Genomic DNA, 22,804 nt, shown 5'->3' on the forward strand with positions numbered 1-22,804 from the left:
AAAAACTGGAAAAGCCCCTGTAGTTACCTTAACTAGGTGCAGTGAACAAAGTGTCACAACCTTGTAGTCATTTATATTGGTTGAAATGGGCTTATACATGATAGTATACTATATGACATTTAAGATACAGGTTGTAGGACAAACAGGGCTCATAAGGGGTATAATGGAGTATCTCTAAATGAAATAGGACTGAACTGGCAATGAGTACATAACAGGCAGATACAAAACTAAAGGGGAATTAAAACTGTGTTCCAAAGGCAGCTAAGAGGTTTTGCTCTGGAAACTGTCCCCAGAATTCTTTGGGAACATTTCCTGGTTCTTTAGGTTATCTCTTGTTCTCTTTAAACTCAGTCTTTCCAACTGAAGTTGATGTTAAAAAAGGACAAGTCCTAAAAAGGGACAAGTCCCAGTAATAATGTCACAAAATTACATTGTTAATAACAGAGTATGTCAAATACTCATTTAATTGTATCTGAGCAATTTACTATTTGTTTGCAGTTTTCACACACAAAGTAATGCCCTAAATGAACATGATTATCAACTGCAGATTATTTGCTGAAAGAAAAGCTGACAGTTAAATCCAAGTTTAATAGTGTATTCAATCAGTAATAATTTCAAGTTCTTTTCCTTACTTTTGTTGGTGCTGTACTCTTAAGGTATTTCTTGACCCATGTGTTCAGTAAATGATTGATAGGGACGTTCAAAGTACATTTACTCAATACAACATATTTAACTTGCAAAGATATTTTATTATATTAAAATAACTTATGTAAACTCATGGGTATCTGCAACAAAAGGTTTTTCTTCTGCTCCTTGTATAGCTGCTGTAAAAGCTTTTAAGGATGCAAGAAAGAACCCAGACAAAGCCACTCCTTCAAAAAAGGCTAAGTCAGAAGAACAGCCTAAATCAGCACATTTCAACAGGAATTTGGATGACCAAGCTCTTAAACAAGCTCAAAACCAGCAAGGATGTGAACAAAAAACAAAAATTAGTATGAAAATAGAAACTGACAGTGTGGGTGAAGAACTTTGTGAGAGTGAATCTGAGCAGAAAAATGTGAAAATGAAGACAGCATATGCTACAGAAGAATCTTCATTTCAGGCAGTAGAAATGCAAGCAGGCAGTCAGAGTAAAACAGGAAAGAAGCTCAACTTTCAAAAAAGGAAAGAAAATATGAGCATGAACAAATTCAGTGCCATAAAAGAAAAAAATAATGATGATAGTGACCAGGAACATCCTAATGAAGAGGAGTACTTTGATGATAGTACTGAAGAAAGGTTTTATAACCAGTCATCAGATTCTGACAGTGACAGCAGTGATGATTTCTTCATTGGCAAGGTAAAAAGAAAGAAAAAGATAGCAGCAGTTACTGATCCTTCTTCAGCAAAAGAAAAGGATAGCCTTCAGAAAAACATGCTGAAGAAAGGAAAGAACACAGCACCTGGGACAGTACAAGATTTAATCATGGAAAAAGGAAAGCCACATGCAAAACCAAGCAAGCTAGAATCAATGTTTTGCAGTTCTTTGTCTACCTCTGATCAGAAATCTCAAAACAGAAGAAGGTAAACCTTTTCTTGTTATGTTCTCCATTCCCTCTCTCCTTCCCAGTAATGGAAATTGTTGTGATTTTTAGTACCCCTTACCAAACAAGGAGAATTTCAGCTAATTACAGCTTAGAACACTTTCACATAAACTGCTCTGCAGTGTTGTTGGGCTTTCGTGACACGTATTTTTCATATTCGCATTAGCACTGACATATTCATAGGGGTTCTAAATAGACCTGCATCCAAATTAAATCATGACTGAATACTTATATTTTTACTTCTTGATTAACAAAGAGGAAACAATATATAAGGGTTTTGCACGTTATGCTTGAAAAGTCTTCGCACAAGTGTTTTGATGATAACTATTCTTTACTCACAGGTGTCTGTTGTCTTACAAGTTTCTTGATAAATCTTAAATTATTTTTTTTTTTTAGAAATTCTAAAGATCAGCCTCTAAAAAATGGAAGAACAGGTATGTATTACTTAATCTGATGAAGTTATAAGAGTAAAAACCTTCTTGAGATTTTGTTGCTTCTGCAGTCTAGTCATGATAGGCTAGTTTTCTGTTTCATTTCAGTTTTGTGGCACATATTTCAACATTTGTTGTTAAAATGGTCAAATCGTTGAGATTTCATTTTAATCTGCAGATATGGTTTGCTATTTCCTATTTTTTAATATTATAAATATTTGAAGTGGGGAAACATAGGAAAGTGCTTTTCCATCTTTCTTCATGTTGAGCAGTTAGTGTTATGTGTGCACAGTTAAAGGTGTCAGCTTATGATATTTCACAAGTAGTTTATCTCATAATTAATACCTTTAACGGCTCCTTCAATATTTTATTCCATTTATTATATATGGTACCATTTTGGAATTCATCACATCAAGGATATCATTTCATGCATACAGAGTTACATTGTGTAATATCTTATTGGTTTATTATGAAGAAAAAAGCTGAGACTGTGCTGAGTATTTGTCTACACAAATTTTAGATGTGGTCAGTAGTAATAAACCTTACTATTTGCAGTCTACCAAGTGACAATTTATTGGACTGCAAGGTGAGGAAATCTTGCTGGGAACATTCAGACGAATGTGCTCCCTGTGGCTCATTAAGAAATTCTTGAAAACATCTGCAATCTCCAAAGTAGTTTTAGCATATTTTTGTGAAGGTTCATGATGTAGTTAATATTATATTTTGTACTTCTTGCACAGCTCTTCTTAAAAAGGAACCACACCTCAAGAAGCAACCATTTGCAAAAGCTACCAGTATTAAATGCGACAATAAGAAAGCATGTTCAGAGCAGCCTCTTCATCCGTCATGGGAAGCAAGCAGGCGGCGCCGGGAACAAATGTCCCAAATTACAGCATTCCAAGGGAAAAAGATTAAATTTGATGACTAGACTATGTATGAATTTTATTAAAAAAAAGGATTCTTGCATGTTTGCATCCTGTGGTATTTTTTTACAAAGTAACAACTGCTGTTTGAACACTTCTGTCATACTGCCCTTATCCTTTGCAACCTATAAAATAGCAGCTGCTAGAACTTAACATCTATTAATAATTGAGATTGCTTCATTTATTCAGTGTGCTGTCTGTGTTAATGTATGGTCATATGGTGTTGCTTTGTAACTCCCATTACATAGTGCCACCATTTACAAAATACATTCCAGCATGAATGAATGTTTTTTTAGGAACATCATTTGTGCCCTGTGGGAATAGTACAGATTCTTTGGAGCTTTTCTTTTTTTTTTTTTGTGGACATGTTCTTTAAACTATATGAGGACTTTGATGTCAAAAGAGGGGAAAATACAAAATATTGAGGTGATAATCCTAGGACTATATTATCAAGTACCTCTCAGCCGAGCAAAAGTAAGAGATTCCTAAAACTGAACAGACTTCACAAAATAATGAATGTATAGGGTAACTGGAAGAGCCAATCAGTATGCTGCATGATATGAAAATTTCTGGAGAGCAATAAAATAGTTGACTGTTGAATTATGATCTCTGTCCTGTGATTGCACTGCCCATTTCAAGAACTGAAAGGCTGTCTTTCATGTTGTTCAGGTGGATATATCTGGGTGCTCCAACAAGTCTGTCTTGCACTGTCTGAAAGAATGCTGAAAAACTGAAAGGTCATTGTACACTAAGAAACATATGACTTTCAAGGGCCATTTTGAGTTTGGGCGTTCATTTGCTTGGGATGAGGTTAAATCTTCATTGTATTTTTCCTCAGGGGCTTTTTGTACTGTTACACTGAAACAGGTTCCGAACTTGTAATTAATCTTTGGCAGTGTTGTTTATTTAAATATATTTGTCTTTCAGAATCTTGTATCTTTCATAATCCAATTAATTCAGAAACTTGGTAAATGACTGCAGTAGGTGTAGGATAATACACTGTGCAATTCATGTAGCATTTTGTAATGCCTAAGAATAGCCCTGCATCCAATCAAAAGTCTATGTAGCCTAATATTTTCAACAATAGTCAAGAAGGGATGGTTTAAGCATAGTGATAGAATTAGCACAGTGATATATCATCCAGCTTCCAACTCATTGAGCTTCCAGTTTTATAGCTCAGGGACATCTTGTGATATGTGCAGCTTATTGTGTTCAGTAATTGTTGATGGATTTCTTTTCTGCAGATAAATCCATGTAAACTTGTAGAATCTGTAATCCTTAACAATGTAGAAGTCATTCCTACGTATTTCACTCTTCTGAAAAACAGTCCTTTTCTATGTCTCAGCAAAGAAAGCCAGCAGCCCCTTGGGGGTGCATTAGAAAGAGTGTTATTAGCAGGACAAGGGAGGTGATCCATGCACTGCACTGAGCACTGGTGAGGACGCATCTGAAGTGCTGGGTGCAATTCTGGGCGTCCCAGTACACGAGGGATAAGGACAGACTGGAGTGAGTCCAGCAAAGGGTGACCAAGATGATTAGAGCTTGAAGCATGTGAGTAGAGACTGAGAGAGCTGCGACTGTTCAGAAGGAGAGAGGGTCAGGGGGGAGGTGGATCTTGTCAATGTGTATAAATACAGGGAGGAGGAGGCAGGGCAGGGGGAGTGGGGGGTGGGGGCTGGGCAGGAGGAGTGTAAAGATCTAGCCATACTCTTCTCAGTTCTGTTGAGTGGCAGGGCAAAAGGCAATAGGCACAAACTGAAATATAAGAAATTCTGCTTAAACAAGAAAAAACTTTTACTGTGAGAGTGATGGAGCACTGGCACAGGTGCTCAGAAAGGCTGTGGAGTCTCCATCCTTGGAGGTATTCAGAACCTGGCTAGACACTGTCCTGGGTAACCATCTCAAGGTGACCCTGCTTGGACAGTGGGTTTGAACTAAATGATCTCCAGAGATCTCTTCCTACCTCATCTACTCCTTGTGATTGTTTATACTTGGGACCAAGCCAAGCAATGACTCCCTAACCATCAGCAGCTCCACAGGGGAGTTACTGGACGTGTCTAAAACATGTAGGTGCTGTGTAAAACCTCAGTGTATTCCACCTGGGATAACACTAGAGTCAAATGGCAGGAAAAACTTCAGGGTTTTTTATGTAGTGTAACTCGGTTGCTGGTATGCCCCCCACCCCCTCTTACAGACTCTGCATCCTAATATTTATAGCCCAGCTATTTCTGCCCATTCTCCCATCCTGTGTTAAGTTCTTGAAGGCTAAATGTTCCAGTTGGTCCATTTTGTCTGCCTCACTTAGTTAGGCTTTCTTTTCTGCATCTAAACAAATGTCAGTATATGTGGTATTACCTTCCTGAATGGCATTGCCATTCAGAGGAATTAGAAATTAAAATAACACTCCACTTCCCAGTGTTCTTCATTGTTGTTATTTTCACTGTACTGTATCGAAGAACATCTAAGGTCAGAAGCATCAAAATAAAACGTGGAAATTACGTTTACTGTGGTTTTGTAGGGAAGGATACTATTTTGCAGAAAAAGCCATGCATTTACCTGCTATTTACAAACTTGGAAGTTTCCCAGATGCAAACGCTAATCCTTAATATTTCAAATAAATAAGTTAATAAATCCTAGCTGAATGCTACACCAAACAGGTGTTTGGTATGTTACTTCTCTGTTTCCAGTAAACAGCAAGAAAAATTTCTTTTGGTAGATGTCATCAGTTTATATTACAGTTCTTCATGGACCTGTTATAGCAGATGAGCACCCTGTTTTAAGAGTTGATTCTCATTAAAGACCAAAAAGTTAAAGATTGCAAATAGGGTGGGGTTTTTTTTGGGGGGGAGCTCTTTAAGGAGCTTATGTTCTGAAGTGCTTTTTTGCATGTGCTTAGAGGTCTAGGAGCATTGGTTTTTCTTGGCATTTCAGCAAGCTGCTTACTCCATTCTTACAGCTGTAATTTGTGGCCATAGAATTCTTCCTGAAGGAAGCCTGACTTATCAAAACATCTTTTTTTTTGTCTTCAAAACACTTCTGAGCTCCCACTTTAAAGAAAAAGATAACATAGGGGGAACATGAATGAGAGAAGAGAGATTAGGTTACTGGCATTGCTTCATATTTTAATAGGTTGCTACTGCTTTTAGCTGGTGCTTAGTGACTCACCTGGATCACAGCCTTCATGCATTATACAAACTAGTGATGATTGAAACTTGAGCATTTTTTGTGTGTAACTGGGCAATTTTTTAGTGAACTGATAAACCTAATGAACTTGCCTGGAGGTTGTTGATAAAGTTCAGAACATTTTCTCATTATACCAATGTAACATTTTCAGTATATACATGATTTTAACTTTACTTGTATCTGTAATACTGTTTAGACAGAGGCTTCTTACAAAGTACTACCAATTTATTTTTATAGTGATACGGAAAGTTACTTCGTCCTGTGATGATTAAATTTAAAAAATAAGAACCATGCTTCTAGTTGAGTACCATACCATAGAAGAAATGTTCTCAGTCAAGGTACATACTGTCAGTATCTTTTAAGAGAATTTTAGTTTAAATGTGATTACTCTTTTTTTTTTTTTAGAAGAATGACAGGTGTACTATTGATAGCACCAGTTTGAAGATTTCCAAACAGGCACAAATATTTCTCTCATCAGATTTTATGGACTGATTAGATCAGGAGAAATAAGGCTTGAATGAAAATGCAGTTATAGCCACACTTTCTTAACTGAATGTGTTGAGCTGTTTTCCAGTTGTAGACTGGCAATAGATCATTTTGCAATACTAGGCAAGTGATCTAATGTGAAAATGAAATTGTAGAATAGCAGATAGAAGTTACTTGGAAACTAAGAGATGCTTTATTTTCAGGAAGTTTTAATATACTTTCTGCAATAATTGTATGCACTTTTTTACTGCATTTTTTGTATTTGCATGGATTCTGATCCACACAGTTCTGCGGTTTAGGGATAGTACTTGCAGGAATTCTCAGTTTGAAGCTCTTAGCTCTTAATATGTAGCACTATAGGAATATTTTTTTTAAATTAATTACAGAAATGTTGTCACAACATTGTTTATATCTGAAGTAATTCTACATCTATTTTATGAATTGTAAAAGATACTACATCATATTTGTCTCCACTTACTCAAAGCTGAGAGTGCCATTAGTTGATAAATTTAAGTGTTTGATAACCTCTTCTAGAGTGAACATTCCAAAGTTTTTAACCATGCTCTTCTGTATTAATCCCTCAGTGAAGGGACAAGAGTTGCTTCACAGTTCAGCATTTTTTAACCAATGTAGCATATGGATTGAAGAGGCAGCAGGACTTTTGTTTGTACTTGGGGTAAACAAGACATGTGAGGAAGGTAAAATGTTTTTGGAGTAACTGAGTGTTAAATGCATTAGTCAGTTTTCTAGAGTACATAGACTTTCTGCCATGGACTGCACAAATGTTCTTTCCATGAAAGTTAGGTTTCTGGAGCAGAAAAGTGGTTTCTAAGTTCGTGTGCCTACAGAGACAGATGATATGGTAACGAGAAGTTGTATCCAGATGAACCATACCTCATCCTGTTATGCTTTCATGTGTTAAGCCTTTGTGTAGTATAGGAGGCAATTTATCATGCCTTGCAACTTTTTCTTTCTTGCTTCTAACTTACTGTGATACTTTTCCTGAGACCATGTCAGCATGACAGAATCTTCCTCATTTTCATATAGATATAACAGCTTTAATTGAATCTTTCTCATTGAGAGATGGATCTGGCCTATGCATTAAGTATAATACTTCAACAAGTAGAACGCTTGAAACATTTTATTCAAGTCATTTTCACATAAACTTGCAACCATAATACGGGCATGTAACACAAGAATATGAAAGTGCAATGAAGAATACAAAGCTAGTGCCTGAATATTATAAATTAGAGCTCTTCAGATAAAGATGCAAAGTTATTGAAATTAAGAATCTTGGAAGAAAAGTGAAGGAAATAATGAAAACTTTTTAAAAAGTTGCAAAAACAAGTGGCATTTCACTGTATCTGTAGCATTTAGTTGCATAATAAAAACCTCCCAATAACATACTCTTTGGTTTTAATTCAAGTTAAAATCTTTCAGCACCTTTTAGGATTTGGAGAAAATGAAAATGCCGTATCGGCATAAATGTGAGACACAGGATAAACCACCTTTCAATGTCTCATTTATGAAATTCACCCTGCTGGTTTTGAATGAGCACACTGCAAACAATGCATGAATTATTATAGGAAAGTACATTTGGTGTTTGCACTCATTCGACACTGCACAGTAAACTTTGGAGCATAGAGAAAATGAGTAGACTTTTACTAACACAAAACATCTACACAATATGTTGGTTCCATTGGTGACCAATCTGTCATTTTTGTTACACTGTTGTCTAAAAATATGCAAATATCAGATGTATTTCAGGATTAAAAAAAATACATAACAAACCCCTCTTGTAATGAGCCTGACAGACAATACATTGCTTATGTGCAATTTTTATCTAAAGATCTGAAATGTGGGAGGTAATTGCTTCACACACATTTTCATGATTTGGCTTTTCAAAGGAAATTCAAGACTGCAAGACATCAAATTTGTACTAGAATTCTCACAAAATTTAAATCTGATTTTGCTCCCACTGAGACCAATGGCAAGATGCCTTTCAAAGATGATGGGAATAAGCCCAATGTCTGGGAAAAAGGATTCCAAAGTATAATTTGCTGTATGAAATATGGTTTTATCAAAACTTTTTATAAATGTTTTTCAACAAAAATGCATGTAATTCCACAAATATATTCCAGTATGAAAAAGGCAAGTTAAGGTGTCTGGGTCAAAACTGCAGAGCCAAGTTACTGAAAATACTGGTTGGCACTCCCCTATTTAGAACTACTTCTACAGATTCTATAATAAGCTCTTCTACTGCGTTGTGATTTACTATAGTTAAACAGGGGAAGTTAAAGTCACATTCCTTCATTTTTTTTAATCCTAAAATCCCTTGGTTTTCTAAATAGACTGTTCATGTCATTATAGGCAATTTTTGTGCTATTGTACATCACTGTCATGTTGCTTAACACACATTTCAAAACAAATACAATATTTTGCTACGGAAAAAAAAGCTACAGTTTTGTAGCTACAATATCCCCAATATTCAAAGTTATGGCGTTCAACACCTTTCCGAACCAGGCCATTCCCACTGAAAGGACTAAGTCCAGTATTACAACGTGCTCTGCCTACAGAGATACTCAAGGTCCTCTGGTTCCTTGCTGACTTCAGTGGAGTTCTGCAAGTAGTTTGGGTATAGACATGTGAGCAGGTTATTGCCTCGTAAGCCGAGGGATAAACTGAATTCCTGTGGCTGCTCTGTGTCCAATTAGTGCTCTCTTATCCCACATTCAGCATCAGGCACAATGAGGTACAAGCACACAACCTCTAACCAGGAAGCAGCCCGTGCCCACAGCCTAGCTTCCATTACAGTAGCTTTTGTGTCCATTGCCCAATCTGCTGTCAGGACTTTCACCCCAACTGTGACCTAAGGCTGTAGAAAGGTGTATGCACTTGCATCCCTTAACACCTTTTAATCTTAAAAACTCTTTGGGCTGAGATTGCAGAAGCCTAAGCTTTAAACAGACCCTCTTTTGTGCAGGCATATGTAATAAATGGCTTTCTAATAAATCTAGTTTCCAAATTTTGCTTCTGTTTGATGCCCATGCTGGTGACCGATGGCTAAAATGGATCTCTCAGCAAACAAAAAGGGACCTGCAGGTATAGATGGGGTTTGTTCTGCACACACTCCCAATGTTGAGTGATTACCATCACCGAGTTGCTGGTTCTTAGATTAAGTATACATACTAGTTGTGCAAATTTGTAACCCAGTTATGATCGAGGTGGAAATACTTTATAATTGTGAAATAAGCTTAAATATATGTAGTAAAGAAAAAGCTGATCCTTAAAGGGCAATTCATAAAACTTCCGAATTAAGTCCATAGGGTTTTGCTGCACAAACCTCTCCGTACTCCTCAGATTTTTCGTTTTTGACTACACCGAATAGCACAAGTATATTGCAATTTTTTTAAAGATACTGACTTTCCCGTGTCTCATTAGATGTTTTGATCTGCTCATTAAACTTAACCAATGCCAATCAATATTTCTAGGTCCCTTTGTTTCAAAAGTAGATCCTTTATTTTACGTGATCAGAAATCTTATGAAAAAAAAACGCCAGATCCCCTTGTGATATGTTATTTCACAGTTTAAAAACAAAATCACAGCTACTGTAGCTTACAGCAGGGTGCACTGCAAAAGCAAAATAATTTGGGGATAGGAGGAGGAGTGGTGTACCCAGCACCAGTTAAGCAGTTCAGCAAAATCTTTAATTTGGGCTGGAAGTTTTTCCCTTTTGAAAATGTTGTATTTTGTTCCTGAACAGCCTGAAGTAGGATGTTAAATACATTGACTTTTTTTCTCCCTCTAAATATAGTATATTTTCAAATTCATTGTTTGAGTACTGAGATACTCATTTTTAAAGTCAAATACAGTACTTAAGGGGGAAGCAGGTAGTAGGCTTTTGCTAGAGATTCTAACCTACTTCTGTTTGTGGTGCCACCTGAGTTTATCGCCTCTATTATTTTGATGGTTAACCTGTTCAAGTTGGATGTTTTTCACAGATGACTACATCAGGAACTCTTCATCACCGCTAAGAGCCCTCTTCTTAACAGGTGTTTATTTTTATCCACATTAAGTTTGCAGAAGTCTTTTAAAAGCCCCACCTTGAAAAATCTCTTGAACATAGAAAGGTGGCTAAGTTACTTAAGTCATTTCCACAGATGAAAAGGTTTCTTTCAAAACCCCATCTGTTTTTTACTTAAGAAAATGGAAAAACTTCTAAAGGTATTAAAAATGTAAACATAACTTTTCTTGCAGGGGTATAACTGATATATATATATATATGTATTTCTCTGCTATATGTTAATATTCCTTGAAAACTGAACATACTTTTTTTCTCATTCGTATCAACATGTCCTAGCAAGTTTTATTTTAATGGTACTGTAGCATTACTCTTAAGCTGTTTTTCATTCTGGTATTTTCTGAGATAGCTGACATTAGTACTTCCTATTGCATTTTATTATTGCATTCATTATACATAAATTTTTGCTACCTTTTAAAATATGTTCAACTCATTCACCAGTAATATTCCCACTGAAGTCTATTATCGCCTTAACTCCAAATTTTCAGGAGTTAAGAAATGCTCATGTTTTACGAATGAGTTATGATTTTCAAAATTTCAAAGTATCTGTGCATGAATCACCAGTTCCACACATTTCAATAGTAATAAAAGTAACACCAATTTTTAAATGCTTAAAATCCAGTTACAGATTTGGTTGAGAAGCAGCTGAAGTGCTTCAAAAATCACATAAGGTGTGTGGGTGTATGTGTGTATGTTCTGTAGTTTTGTTTCTATAGTGTTTACATCCTATTGGAGTTTATATAATGATACTTCAGTTCAAAACATTTGGCACGGTCTCATCCATCATCTTGCATCTTTCTCAGTATCTGTGGAAAGAGGAGAAACAATGTTATGCAGATGACACAGCACATACAAAAAGAGTATCTGCTAAATAGCCTTTTGCCAGCTTGAAGGCTAGGTCAACAAAATGGAACAGAAATTTTGTTTCCTCACCCTGCAAGAACATATTTACTTGTTAACATTCACAGAGGTACCGTGGGGAGACTAGAAGCTGAAGCCGTGAAGCATAAATTTATATTTCCCTTCCACCTGAAGTTAACAGAAACAGTGTTGCTAGAAGTACCAATTAGTCCATCCTGTTACAGAGAAATGCTTTAAAAGCTCCTGTCACAGCTCCACCAAAAGTAATCTCTCATGACCTGCAGGACGCCTGCTCTTTTTCCTGTTTCCTGCAAGTCTGACCAGCACATGACAAGAACAGAGGATTTTGTTGAAGCGATTTTGTTGAAGCCATTTGATTTGTCACATTTATGACCAAAGTGTGATTGCAAATACAGATCTCCACATTGGCACGGGAAAACGTTTCTCATTTTAGCCTCGTTTAACTACTGGTCTTCCTAATACAAAGTAAGGAATCTGTATTTTAAAGGCTAATTAAGCAATAATCACATTAATTCAATATGTTTGTTTCACTGATGCTGTTATAGCACACTACACTGGTCATTTATTTTACTTTCCATTTACTGGTCTGGAATTTACTTCACATAAACTTTTATACAATCTAAATGAAGCCCCTTGATAAGTATTTTGTATGAGCAACTACTATATTATCCCGAGAACTGCTTACCTCTGTGTTGCAGAAGACTTGATTGCTTTTTGTGTGTGTGTTTCACAGATACTAAGCTACAGTAGATCCAGTAGATCTACCATGAGAACATTAATTACATGAAATTCTCTTTCGGGGGGGGGGGGGGGGGGGGGGCGCATAATTGTGGCATTGATTAAACTTTTAAAGAACTAAACTGTAAATGGGCTGTGTCTGGAAGAACTGTTTACAGGGAGGATGGCTACTGTGTCAGCAGCAGCAGCAAAGTAACATACATGTGTGGGATTTTGCAGAACGTCTTAAGAGCTATGTAACTGCTCAACAGTTTTGTGTGGATGCTATAAATGAGCACAGAAAGGTTTTAGTGCAAATGCAAAGAAGGTGTGGGCCAGAGGTAGTTACTGAGCAGCCCAGACAGTAGCAGCAATTTTGAAAGTGCTATATATCCTGATGACACACTTGCAAGAGTGAAAATCTCACAATTGTTTTTCAGGACTAAATAATTTTTAAAAATCAGGGCTAGCCTTACGGAAATAGTTTAGTTAGCGGAGGCCAGGATTTGGAAGCTATGCATTTACCAAGAGCAAAGCAATCGTTCCCATCGTTCCTGCCAAAACAGACTTTTGAAAAGTACCATCTGAATTTTGAATTAACACACGAGGTCCTGAAACCACAGCACAACATACTGAAGAAACTGGTATCACAATGGTGGGAGCTACTTTTTTCAATCTAAAGTAAATCTCCAAGCTTACAAATCTCTTTGTCAACTCAGTACTGTCAATATGAAACAGTTGCAAAAACAAAGGAATGTACTTACGGTGAAATTGTACAGCCAGAGGCATATGCATGGTGGCCTGTATAGCGTATATCACAGCGTACTATATTGTTGGAGTAATCAGATTCAGGCACCAAGTAGCTGGGGTTTACACTCACCTTGAGGGGAGAAAGCACAGTGTTGTCTACTTCCAAGTTTAAACTGATAACTTTCAAAAGTTATATAATCAAATATAATCAAAAGTATAATCAAAAGAATATATGCATATAATTTGCTGCTTTAAAAAACAAACAAAAAAAACCCCAAACCCTAAAATGCCCCACTCCCAATACGCTTACCTTCAGAATATAATTTCCAGGTTTTACATCTGTAATATCAATCCACTGGCAATCTATATCAGCATTGTAAGTGTCGTAGCAGCCAGGGCTCAGTCCCTTAAAAACGAAGTTAAGATGGATGTAAAAAAATCATTAGGAATAGTAACATTCTAGACATTAGGGACTCTCAGACTGAAGTTCACTTAACTGTCATATTTTTCTAAGAAAATTACCTCAGTAAATGAGGCTTGTTCTTTCTTGGCATTTTATTTGAATATTAAACTAGAACACATAAGTCTAACACACTACTTTTATAGACAGCACTGTATTACTGCTACATAAGAAACACCTATACTATTGATAGTTGTTCATCTGCGAGATAGCTGTACTTGTTACAGTACTCCTTTTATGTAAATATTGTTGATGCTATTAGTCACTGTTCATTACAAAAGATGAGAATAAAATCAAAACCGACCAAAGGCTGGACCTAAATATCTGTAAATCTCAAGTAAATAGCTTCCAAGGTCCTTGAGTACAAACTTGATCACTGTGTTGGAACGTGTCTCTACTCTTAGGAATAATGCAACTTTTTTGCTATAGGTGTGCTCTGCCACAGTGCCATCTTTGAATAGTGCAGTTTACGGCCATTTTCACATTGAGTTTTGCATGGAAGTGTCGTCTCTTCAGGCAAATAGTGACACAAGAATCTGAGAGAACTGAAAATGTAGCCTTTCTTCCAAATGAATCTTTTCTGAAAACTTTGCTGTTAGGAACATTAGTAAAAATCTCCATGTATGAGTGTATCAGTGGTTCAAATCTGGTGTCATTAACTGTGGCCAACATAGATTGCTCTAGGCAAAGCTGATCTGCTCTGGCGACACACAGTGCACAAAACCCAAGTGTTGCAGGAATTCCCTCTTGACCCAGCTGGTGATCAGCTCAGACTCTCGCACGTATGTGCCAAGTCTGAGGCTGGAGGAAAGTTTTACAGCCCCGTTACAAACCCCTGAAATATGGGCTTCCAGTGGAAACGCTGACACAGCCATGATTCTAGTGACACAAATACTGCAGCTGTAAAATATGTATGTTGCTTAGCTAGATGTCATTGTTTACAGAAGGAGAAAAGATATTTATAAAACCTCTTCAAAGCCTTTCTTTATTGCAGATCATTCATTACATTTAAAATTCAAATGTGGACACGTCAGCCAGTAAAGCATAGCTGCCATTTCTCTGTGATAAAATAACTACCTTCTAGATTAAAAACTGCAGAATAAGGGATACAAGTTTATGTATAAGTATGGCCACACCGAGTTAAACCACAGATCCATCAAGCCTCAGTATCATGTCTCTGACAGTGGTCAGCAGCAGATGCTTGAGGAGAAAAGAACGTAAAAAATGGGATGTGTAATGTCCTTTACCCAGGCAAATTCCTTCCACTAGGCATTGAATTTAACTGCATTTAAGACATGGCGTACCATCAGATTTTTCTGTTTAATGGTCTCCATTACTTTGGCTACATTGTTTTTGAACCCATGTAGATATTTATGATCTCTCCAGCATCCTACAGCAAGGAATTTAATATTTTATTCATGTGTCAAAACAGCACCCCTGTGTTTTAAAGCTGTTATCTGGCAGTTCTTTTGGATGTCCTTAAATTCTTTTATTGGGAGGAACAGTCGATATCAACAATTTCATCTTTCCATCCAGGACTACTCAAGATTTCCTATTATTTCTGGTTTTCCAAAAGTGTCTATGGGCATTTCCATTGTCAATGGGAATAGTCTATGAAATCTTTTAAGTGTGGTAGCCATACTACACTACTGATCATCCTTGTTTTCCTGGGGTTAGTTGGTTTGATTTTTTTAAGGTTTTCTGTAGCAGTTTTGAGAAGTGGTGACCACAGCTCCATGCAATATTCAAAGTAGGAGTCTACCATGAATTTGTGTGATATCATAATGGTACATTTCATTTTTTATCTATTCCCTTAATAAGCCCTAAGACCTTGTTTTACATTTGTATATGACGCATCATTATGTTCACGTAGCTGCCATTCTCTTTAACAGCCTTCTATACACACATAAAACTATGCTCTTAAGTTTTCTGTGTTGGACTGCCAGCCGGTAGCTATAGGTATTAGGGAATTCAGCACCTCACAGCCTCATGCTCTGTAAGGGAGAAAATACTGGCTACAAACTCTGGGACTAGCCAAGGACATCACTGAGCAGTCTGTGGGGAATGAACACTGGAAACCACTTCTTTACTGACTCTGTCTTGAGTTCTCTTTAGCTTTCTTGACTAGCCCTATAAGCACAAGAACTTGTGGTGTGTTTTAATATAGTTCGGTTACCAGTGATGCTAGCTAATGAGTGTCCCTGCATTTTAATGAGACACCCACGTTTAGCAGCATCTGCGTAAACTGTAAGTCTCCAAGTGGCTATCCTGGCCTCTATGATGGAGAACTTCAGAGCTAGTTAGGGCATCAGTTGATTGGTAGAAAAATACCCAAAATACCCAAAGCACCCAAAGATAAATTAGAAGGGGGGAAAGAAACTGGTTGTCTCCAAACGAAGTCTTACCTGTGTATGCGCAGTACATGCATACCGTCTGTAATATCCATAATCACAGGAGGTATCTTCGAGACAGAAACTTGCTTTGTGTCCTTCAGCAACCTTTCTATGTGAGCTTGCATCCAACAAGTCATAGTGGCTGAATTCATCCATGCTGTGATAATGTCTGTAAAACCATAGGTACATGATTAAAGATGGATCAGGTCTTGTCAATAACAGTTCTAACATATTCCTATTTGATCTACCTTCTGTTAGATCTGACCAAATTTTATTTATTACATAGAACTTCAGTGTTAGTATACTTTACTATTGCTGCCTATTCAGTTAAGGGTTTTTTTCAGCATTCTAATTTTCAATTACTATGGAAATGCCATCTTCTATAAATAATACATTTTAATTTAAGGGAAAGACTCCATAGCAGCACTGTTTTTCCAAAATTTCCTGTTTCCGCTCTTCTCCAATAACAATAGCAAGCATTAAGTAGTTCAAGTTTGCATTGTACATCTTATAACTGCCTTTAGCCAGAGTTTTGCTAGGAATTCTTACCTTACATACTATAAATTCCAGGGGAGTTTGCTATTTGCTAGAAAAAACCCAACGATTTACTTTCACGTTTTGATGGCCCTCAATCAGTGTAACACATTTATAATGCTAGTGACAATAAAATCTGCATAAATAAATCAGCTTATGTGTAATAGCAGTGGAGATCTCCTCCGATGCCAACAATTTTTTTAGTCTATACTTAATGTAGTCTCCATTTCAAAAGTGTGTGTGCTTCGGATCTGGGCACAGTGGGTTATTTTTCTTGCTGTCACGCACAGTGGGTTCTAGTCGGACTTGAACACCTATTATCCTTGTAATTTCACTTTTTCCAAACACATGGAAAACTAAACTTGTACTATCAACCGGCACTCTGCGCAGCATTTGGCTGTCATTACTTACAAATGTTTTCAGCTCATGAGGTATATGAAAAAGATATAATTAAACAGAATTCAAACCTATTGTTAAAATGAAGAGAAGCGCACAAGCCTCACAAGCATGCATGTCAGGAACACTAAAACTGGTCTACAAATGATGATGACTAACACTGAATTCTGATGGCTAGCCAAACTAATTGGCAGTTGTAGTTCATTTCCAAATAGGCTTGTATCACTGTCATGGAAATGATCACGAGAAATGCATTTTTTGTAGGCAATGTATTTTCTGTCCAAGAAATGAATCAACATCAGAGACACTTTGCATCTGGATAGCAATATCTGGGCTATGATGGCAGAGTAAGAAACAGCTTTTCTGCAAATGGGACATTTCAATTGCTCTCTATCCATTTCATCCATTTATCAACTTTGTAAGCTCCAGGATTGGGGGGTTTTTGTTGTTGGAAGTGATTTTTTTCAGGGGTGGGTATTAACTAAGGCATTTATAGAGGCTTTTTTTTCTTCGCTTTGATTTAGTTTCAGCTTTTTTGATCCTTACAAGATTTATAAACTAGTAATATCAGTCTCTTTTTGAAATAATTTGTTCTGATACTGATTTTTCATTAAAAGCTTAAAGCCTCTGAAGCTAGACAGAAATACTCCGTTGATACCAGGGGCCTTTAGATCAAGCCCACATTACATACTACTTTTTTAATGAAGTAATACTAGGTTATTATTTATGTACCCATAACCGCAGGATTGTATTTTAAATAAGGTGGAAGTAAGGTAAGCTTTCCAGAAGTTTACAATTGGTCCTTCTATGAAATAGCAAAAATTGGAACAAATCGGCAAACTGTTGTATGTGAATTTTCTGAAAAGGTACAAGTTTGCAGCGTTACCTGCTCCCAAAATGTTGAAAATGTTCTACTACATTTGCCTTGCCATGTTTCCAGCAATTTTGCTGTTTCTAAAGTAATACTGCCATAAGGAAGTATCATGATATGATAAAGGACATTAATAATGGGATCAATCAACTCAGTATCTTCTATTTTCTGGATTGACCAGACCATTCTTTGTCAGGAACTAACCCATGAAATCCAGGTCAATAAGTATGGGTCAGTGTTTACAATAATGTGTTATAGGGAACATGTTAGTAGATGTGCATTTTGGCGTTTCCACAGTTATTTTAACATAATTGGGACTTTTAATTATGGGTTCCACTTACATGTAACTGGACTATAATCCATGTAAAATATATGTAAAGGGAGAAGGTGCTACTGTCGAGACTTGTCTCTGTAATGAATTCCTACTTGTGAGAGTTTCATATTTCTAGATAAGCTTCATAACCATTTTGGTTTCCTGTGGCTATATAAAGAGTAATTACCACTGCCCTAAAATTGATCAGACAGTAAAAGGCTGAAGTTTCCCCATGGCTTCCCCCTGCTTCACTGCAGTTTTAGAAAATGTCACCCTGTAAGTGAAATTTGTTAGTAAAAAGATAATTAGAAGGTACCATACTGAGCACTTCACTCACTGGTGACAGCTGTGCCACTCCCATGAATAACGGGGTCTGCTGGGCAGAAAATCTGATGTGCCTTGATTTTTCACTCGTTGGGGGAATCTCAGGAGCACCCGATTGTCATAGTCTCTAACATCTGCTCGATAAGCTGAACTGTAAAAATGCAAAAAAACAGAAGCCGTAAGTACATGCAAGAAACAGTTTAATAAACACTTCAGTTTGTCTCAGAAGTAACTAATAGCACAATTTTTTTTTCAGCCATCTTAAAGCTCATGCATTGGAGACACACAAGAATTCCACGTGGTATGCTCAGAAGTGCCTGGTGTCAGACCACGACCTGAGTAAGATTCAGATCGGCTTCTAGCAAAAAAAAAGGGAGTTCAAAACCTTGACTCTGTGCCTCCGTCTTGGAAGCAGATCACTGCTTATCTGTAAAATTACTCTGGTACCAAAAATACAATTTCATCGGTTGCTGTTAACAAAATAACTCACTGTGTATGTAAGATCACACAACAGATGTTTCTGTTGTAGAAAAAAATGAATATATATGTGCCTCAGGCTGTATTTTCCTATTTGACACATCTATTATCTAGTCCTTTAAGCCAGCAAGATAGCCAGCAAGAACATTTCCATTAGTCTTCACTGTAAAGTTAGCATAAAAAGTACTACTTCCTATGCCTCGTTTTCTTTTTCCAGCAAGTGAAGAAAGAGTCTAAAACCCTGGAAACAGTCTGACATCAATTAATGATGCTGGTAAATAAATAAAATCTGTTTTGCACGATAAGGTATCAAACAAAATGGTTCAAAACAGCCCCGTTAATTTCTTTCCAAACAAAACAGGAAAAATCCCTCTTTGCCAGCTGGACAGGACCTAACTTCATGGCAAAGCTCTTATCTCAACACGTTAAAAGACTTTGAAACACTTTTCAGGGAGATTTTATTCTTAGGAGGTATTACAAGGCATAGGCCCAGAAACAATTAGCAAGTTATAATTTTAGTAGTAACTTTTGCTGATTAAGAGTAGGGTTGGTCTTTTTTCTTTTTTAAATGGAGTAGGGTATGATCTTTTTTGGTTGGGGGATGAAGGTGAAAATCACCACATTCAAGCAGGTTTTTTTAGGTGCCTCCATTTTGCAAAATTATGATATGTTGGACTGAGCCTGATAATAGAAACGTGCAATATAACTTTTCACAAAATGTAGGTTCTTCGAAGCATCTGTAGTTTGTCTCTCTAATATGGCGGTATCGTATTCTTATGTTCAAACTCCACCATCTGCCACGGGCTTCAAAGAAGGTTACAAGCAGGGCTAGGTTTGCTCGGACCATCGAGCCTCAGGTACTCCGTGGTGGGCGCAGGGGCACAGGAGCCCGCAGCGAGCCGTGACGCGCGGTGGTGCCTACCTTGCCAGGCAGTTCTCCTCGGCAGCGCATCTCAAGTTATACATGGACATCCTCTGGACGTAAGTGGACGCCTGGATGTAATAGGGATCCGGGACTAAGTCAGGGAGACCTGCAGTTCATCAAACCAACCACAGAACAGCAAGATCAACCCAGGACACGTCTGCAAATACTTGGCCGCCGTCCCAGTCGTGAGGCGCCGCCGTTCCGCTGCGGACCCCTGCCCACCACAACGCTCGCTCTCCCCCTTGCTCCTTCGGCGTTTCTCAAAGGCCGCATCGCAAGCGCGACGGCCGGACCCCCGCGGTGGGCTGCCCCCCCCCCCCGCGCCGCCCCCCCCGCCCCCCCCAGCCACGGCAGTGGCCGCTGGGCCCCAGCCGCCTGCCGGGAGGGTTTTTCCCCGAGCGAGGGGCGGTCAGGGCACCGACCCCCGCACCGACCCCCGCACCGCGTCCCCTGGGGACGCTCCGCGATGGCACCGACGGGCGCCGGGGGGGAGCGGGGCGGCGCGGCGGGGGCGGCGGGGGGGACGGGGACGGGGAAGGGGAAAAGGAAAGGGAAAGGGAAAGGGGAAGGGGAAGGGGAAGGGAAGCAGGAGGGCTCTTACCGTACTGGAAGTAGCCGGTGCCGTAGCCGGGTCTGTACCTGCTGCCCTGGCGGGGCCTCTCGTACGTGTCGTAGTAGTTGTAATAGGGGTTATCGTCCGTGTACTTATAGGGGTTGTACGGGTCGTCCCCCACCATGACATCTTCCCGCCTGGGTCTGAAGCTGCTGAGAGGCGGCGGGGCGCCAGCCCCGGTGCTGCTCCGGTTGGTGTCGGTGCCGGTGCCGACGGCGGGGGCGCTGGGGTCGCTGGGTCGCGACGCCCCCGAGGAGGTGCTCCTGGCCGCCCCGGCCGCCGCGGGGGTGGCGGCCCCCTGGCTCCGCTGCCCGGCGGCGGCGCGACCCCCGGAGGGAACCTGGTAGCCGGCCTGGAACCAGTGCCGTGCGCCGGGGTCCCCGCGGTTGCCGTTGGCGGCCGGGGGCTGCGCGGCGGCGGCGGCGGCGGCGGTGGCGGTGGCGGCGGGGCGGGCGGCGGCTCTCCGCGGCAGCGAGCCGTTGTTCCGCAGCAGCAGGATGGGGCTGCCCGCCGCCTCCGCCGCCTGCCTGCGCCGGGGCGGCTGGTACTGGGAGCCGAGGCTGAGCAGGCTGTACACCTGCCCGTTGTTCTCCCACTGGATCCGCTGCCTCCAGGCGGCGGGGGGCGGCGGGGGGTCCCGGCGCGGCGGCGGCTGCTGGCAGCCGGCGGGCCACAGGCAGCTCCAGTAGATGCACGCGTGCAGCTGGGCGAGCAGGAGCCCCGGCGGCGCGAATTGCATCTTCTCCGCTGTGGGGGTGCGGCGGGGTAGAGAAACGGGCGAGAGTGCGGGGGGCAAGCGGACAGCGAGGGGCGCCTTCCTGCCCGGACGGGGCGGGGGTGCGGGGCGGCCGGGGGCTGCGCCTCTGGAGGGGTTAGGCGGGCAGCGGGGTCTCAGGCGCGGCGGGACCCGGGCGGTGCCATCGGGCAGGTCGGGCCGTCGCGAAGGAAACCCGGCCCAGGGGAGGCGGCGGGAGCAGCTTTTCTTCTCGCCGATATTTATAGGCGAGGGGATGCGAATGGGCGCCGGAGCAAACAATCAGCCTCTCATCGTTCTCCGGCCCGCGCTGGTGTCTGGAGCGAGGGAAGGAGGAGGAGGAGGAGGAGAGACCAGGGACTTTAAACTTGCTGGCACGCTCGCAAAGTTACACAAGCCCCGCTGGCTGGGCTGGCTGCGCCCCCGCCATTTGTTCACGTAATGCGGCTGGAAACGTGCGGCCCTGACAGTTCCCCCCCGGCCGCCCCCCGCCCGCCCGCGCGGGGGGGACCGGGGGGGGCCGGGGCGGCGAGGGCCGGCGCGGCGGCGGGGGCTCCCCATCCTCCCCATCCATCCTCCCCATCCTCCCCATCCATCTTCCCCATCCTCCCCATCCATCCTCCCCCCGCGCCCGGCGAGCCTGCGGCGGGCGGGCGCGCTCAGACACACGTAGGCTGCCAGAGTATGCCGTGGGGCAGCGCCAAAGTATGCAAAGGAAAAATGCTATTAGCTCATCAGCGCTGGAGAGACTAGAAACGGGGTGGCGGGGAGGGGGAAGGGGCCGCTAGCGAGAGAGGAAACATGTTTCTGGAAAAATGTGCTGGCAGCACATCTCCGGGGCTGGAGCAGCTGCTGGGGACCTTCGTCTCAGCGCTGAGTAACAGTCGGATCCCCTTAATGACCTCTTAATTAGGAGAAAACCTCCATCAAATAAACTCTTGACTATTGACTTTTGCGTTTTCTGCGCATGAGTCACACGAGAATTACACTGGCTTTGCTCCTCCCGGAGTAAGTTTTCATTGAAAAGTGAAATTTCACATGGGAGAGGCTTAGCCCCGTCACCAGAAAAAACAAACCTGGCTCGGGCAACGTCTCCCCAAAACCATGCTGGCAAAGAGGAGCAGGCTGTGGCCCGAAAGCATTTCCCTTCCTTCCTGCTTTTACACAAGTTCATCAACACTGTGTTCTGATAAGTTCAATCACCCAGCAAGGCAAATGAATTAAGGTCCGTGGGTTTCAGCCAAAACTCCTTTTGGGTGTATTTTTCCAACGGCTGTTTGCTTATGAATCCTTGCAAAGGAATGGAGAAGAATACACAAAAGTTCTCCTTTACCAAAAGTTTGGTGGTAAGGATTTTTCTGAAGCAGTTCCTGTCAAAGTGATCAGCCCAGGCTGGAAGATTTTACTCTACTGAGGCAGATGCAAAGCATCTTCCCATCCCTGCTGTCTTCCCCAGGTCAGATGAACAGTCCACATGCTACTGGCCAGGCAGGTATTTGCTATGGCATATGGACATTCCTCATACAGTTCTTTTTTTTTATATTTATATATACATATATAAATATAATATTTTCTTTTGATTGCATATTTCTGCAAATGGTTCACACTTCATAATCTAAATACTGTAAAACACGGTCCTTCGTTGTGGCTGGGACAAACTGTGAATTGCTGATTTACACTGTGACCTAATTACTAGTCATAATACTTA

General features: G+C 40.5%; 2 protein-coding genes across 3 annotated transcripts in view; one reads left to right on the plus strand and one right to left on the minus strand.

Moving 5' to 3' along the window:
* The window catches only part of SRFBP1 (serum response factor binding protein 1), a gene marked incomplete at its 5' end in the record, with an annotated part of 55,147 nt that extends 51,610 nt beyond the window's left edge, over positions 1-3,537 (plus strand). The window contains 3 exons of the mRNA XM_037373817.1: positions 822-1,563; positions 1,980-2,017; positions 2,755-3,537. Coding sequence (XP_037229714.1) covers positions 822-1,563; positions 1,980-2,017; positions 2,755-2,942 — 968 coding nt within the window. The remainder of the gene's footprint in view (positions 1-821; positions 1,564-1,979; positions 2,018-2,754) is intronic.
* Positions 3,538-7,729: 4,192 nt separating this feature from the next.
* On the minus strand, positions 7,730-21,436 carry LOX (lysyl oxidase). Of its 2 annotated transcripts, XM_037374125.1 has the most exons (7): positions 20,331-21,434; positions 19,727-19,835; positions 18,341-18,478; positions 15,902-16,058; positions 13,347-13,442; positions 13,051-13,166; positions 7,730-11,493 (listed from the first exon to the last, which is right to left on the minus strand). In XM_037374125.1, the coding sequence occupies exons 1-7, from the start codon at positions 21,079-21,081 to the stop codon at positions 11,487-11,489; spliced, it is 1,374 nt and encodes a 457-aa protein (XP_037230022.1). In that variant the 5' UTR covers positions 21,082-21,434; the 3' UTR covers positions 7,730-11,486. The 2 variants fall into 2 exon arrangements, with proteins under 2 accessions (XP_037230022.1, XP_037230023.1); XM_037374126.1 differs by lacking the exon at positions 7,730-11,493 and having other exon boundaries at positions 13,047-13,166; positions 20,331-21,436.
* Between the last annotated feature and the right edge of the window lie 1,368 nt (positions 21,437-22,804).

This window comes from Falco rusticolus, chromosome Z (assembly GCF_015220075.1).
Source record: "Falco rusticolus isolate bFalRus1 chromosome Z, bFalRus1.pri, whole genome shotgun sequence".
NCBI classification, from domain to species: domain Eukaryota; kingdom Metazoa; phylum Chordata; class Aves; order Falconiformes; family Falconidae; genus Falco; species Falco rusticolus.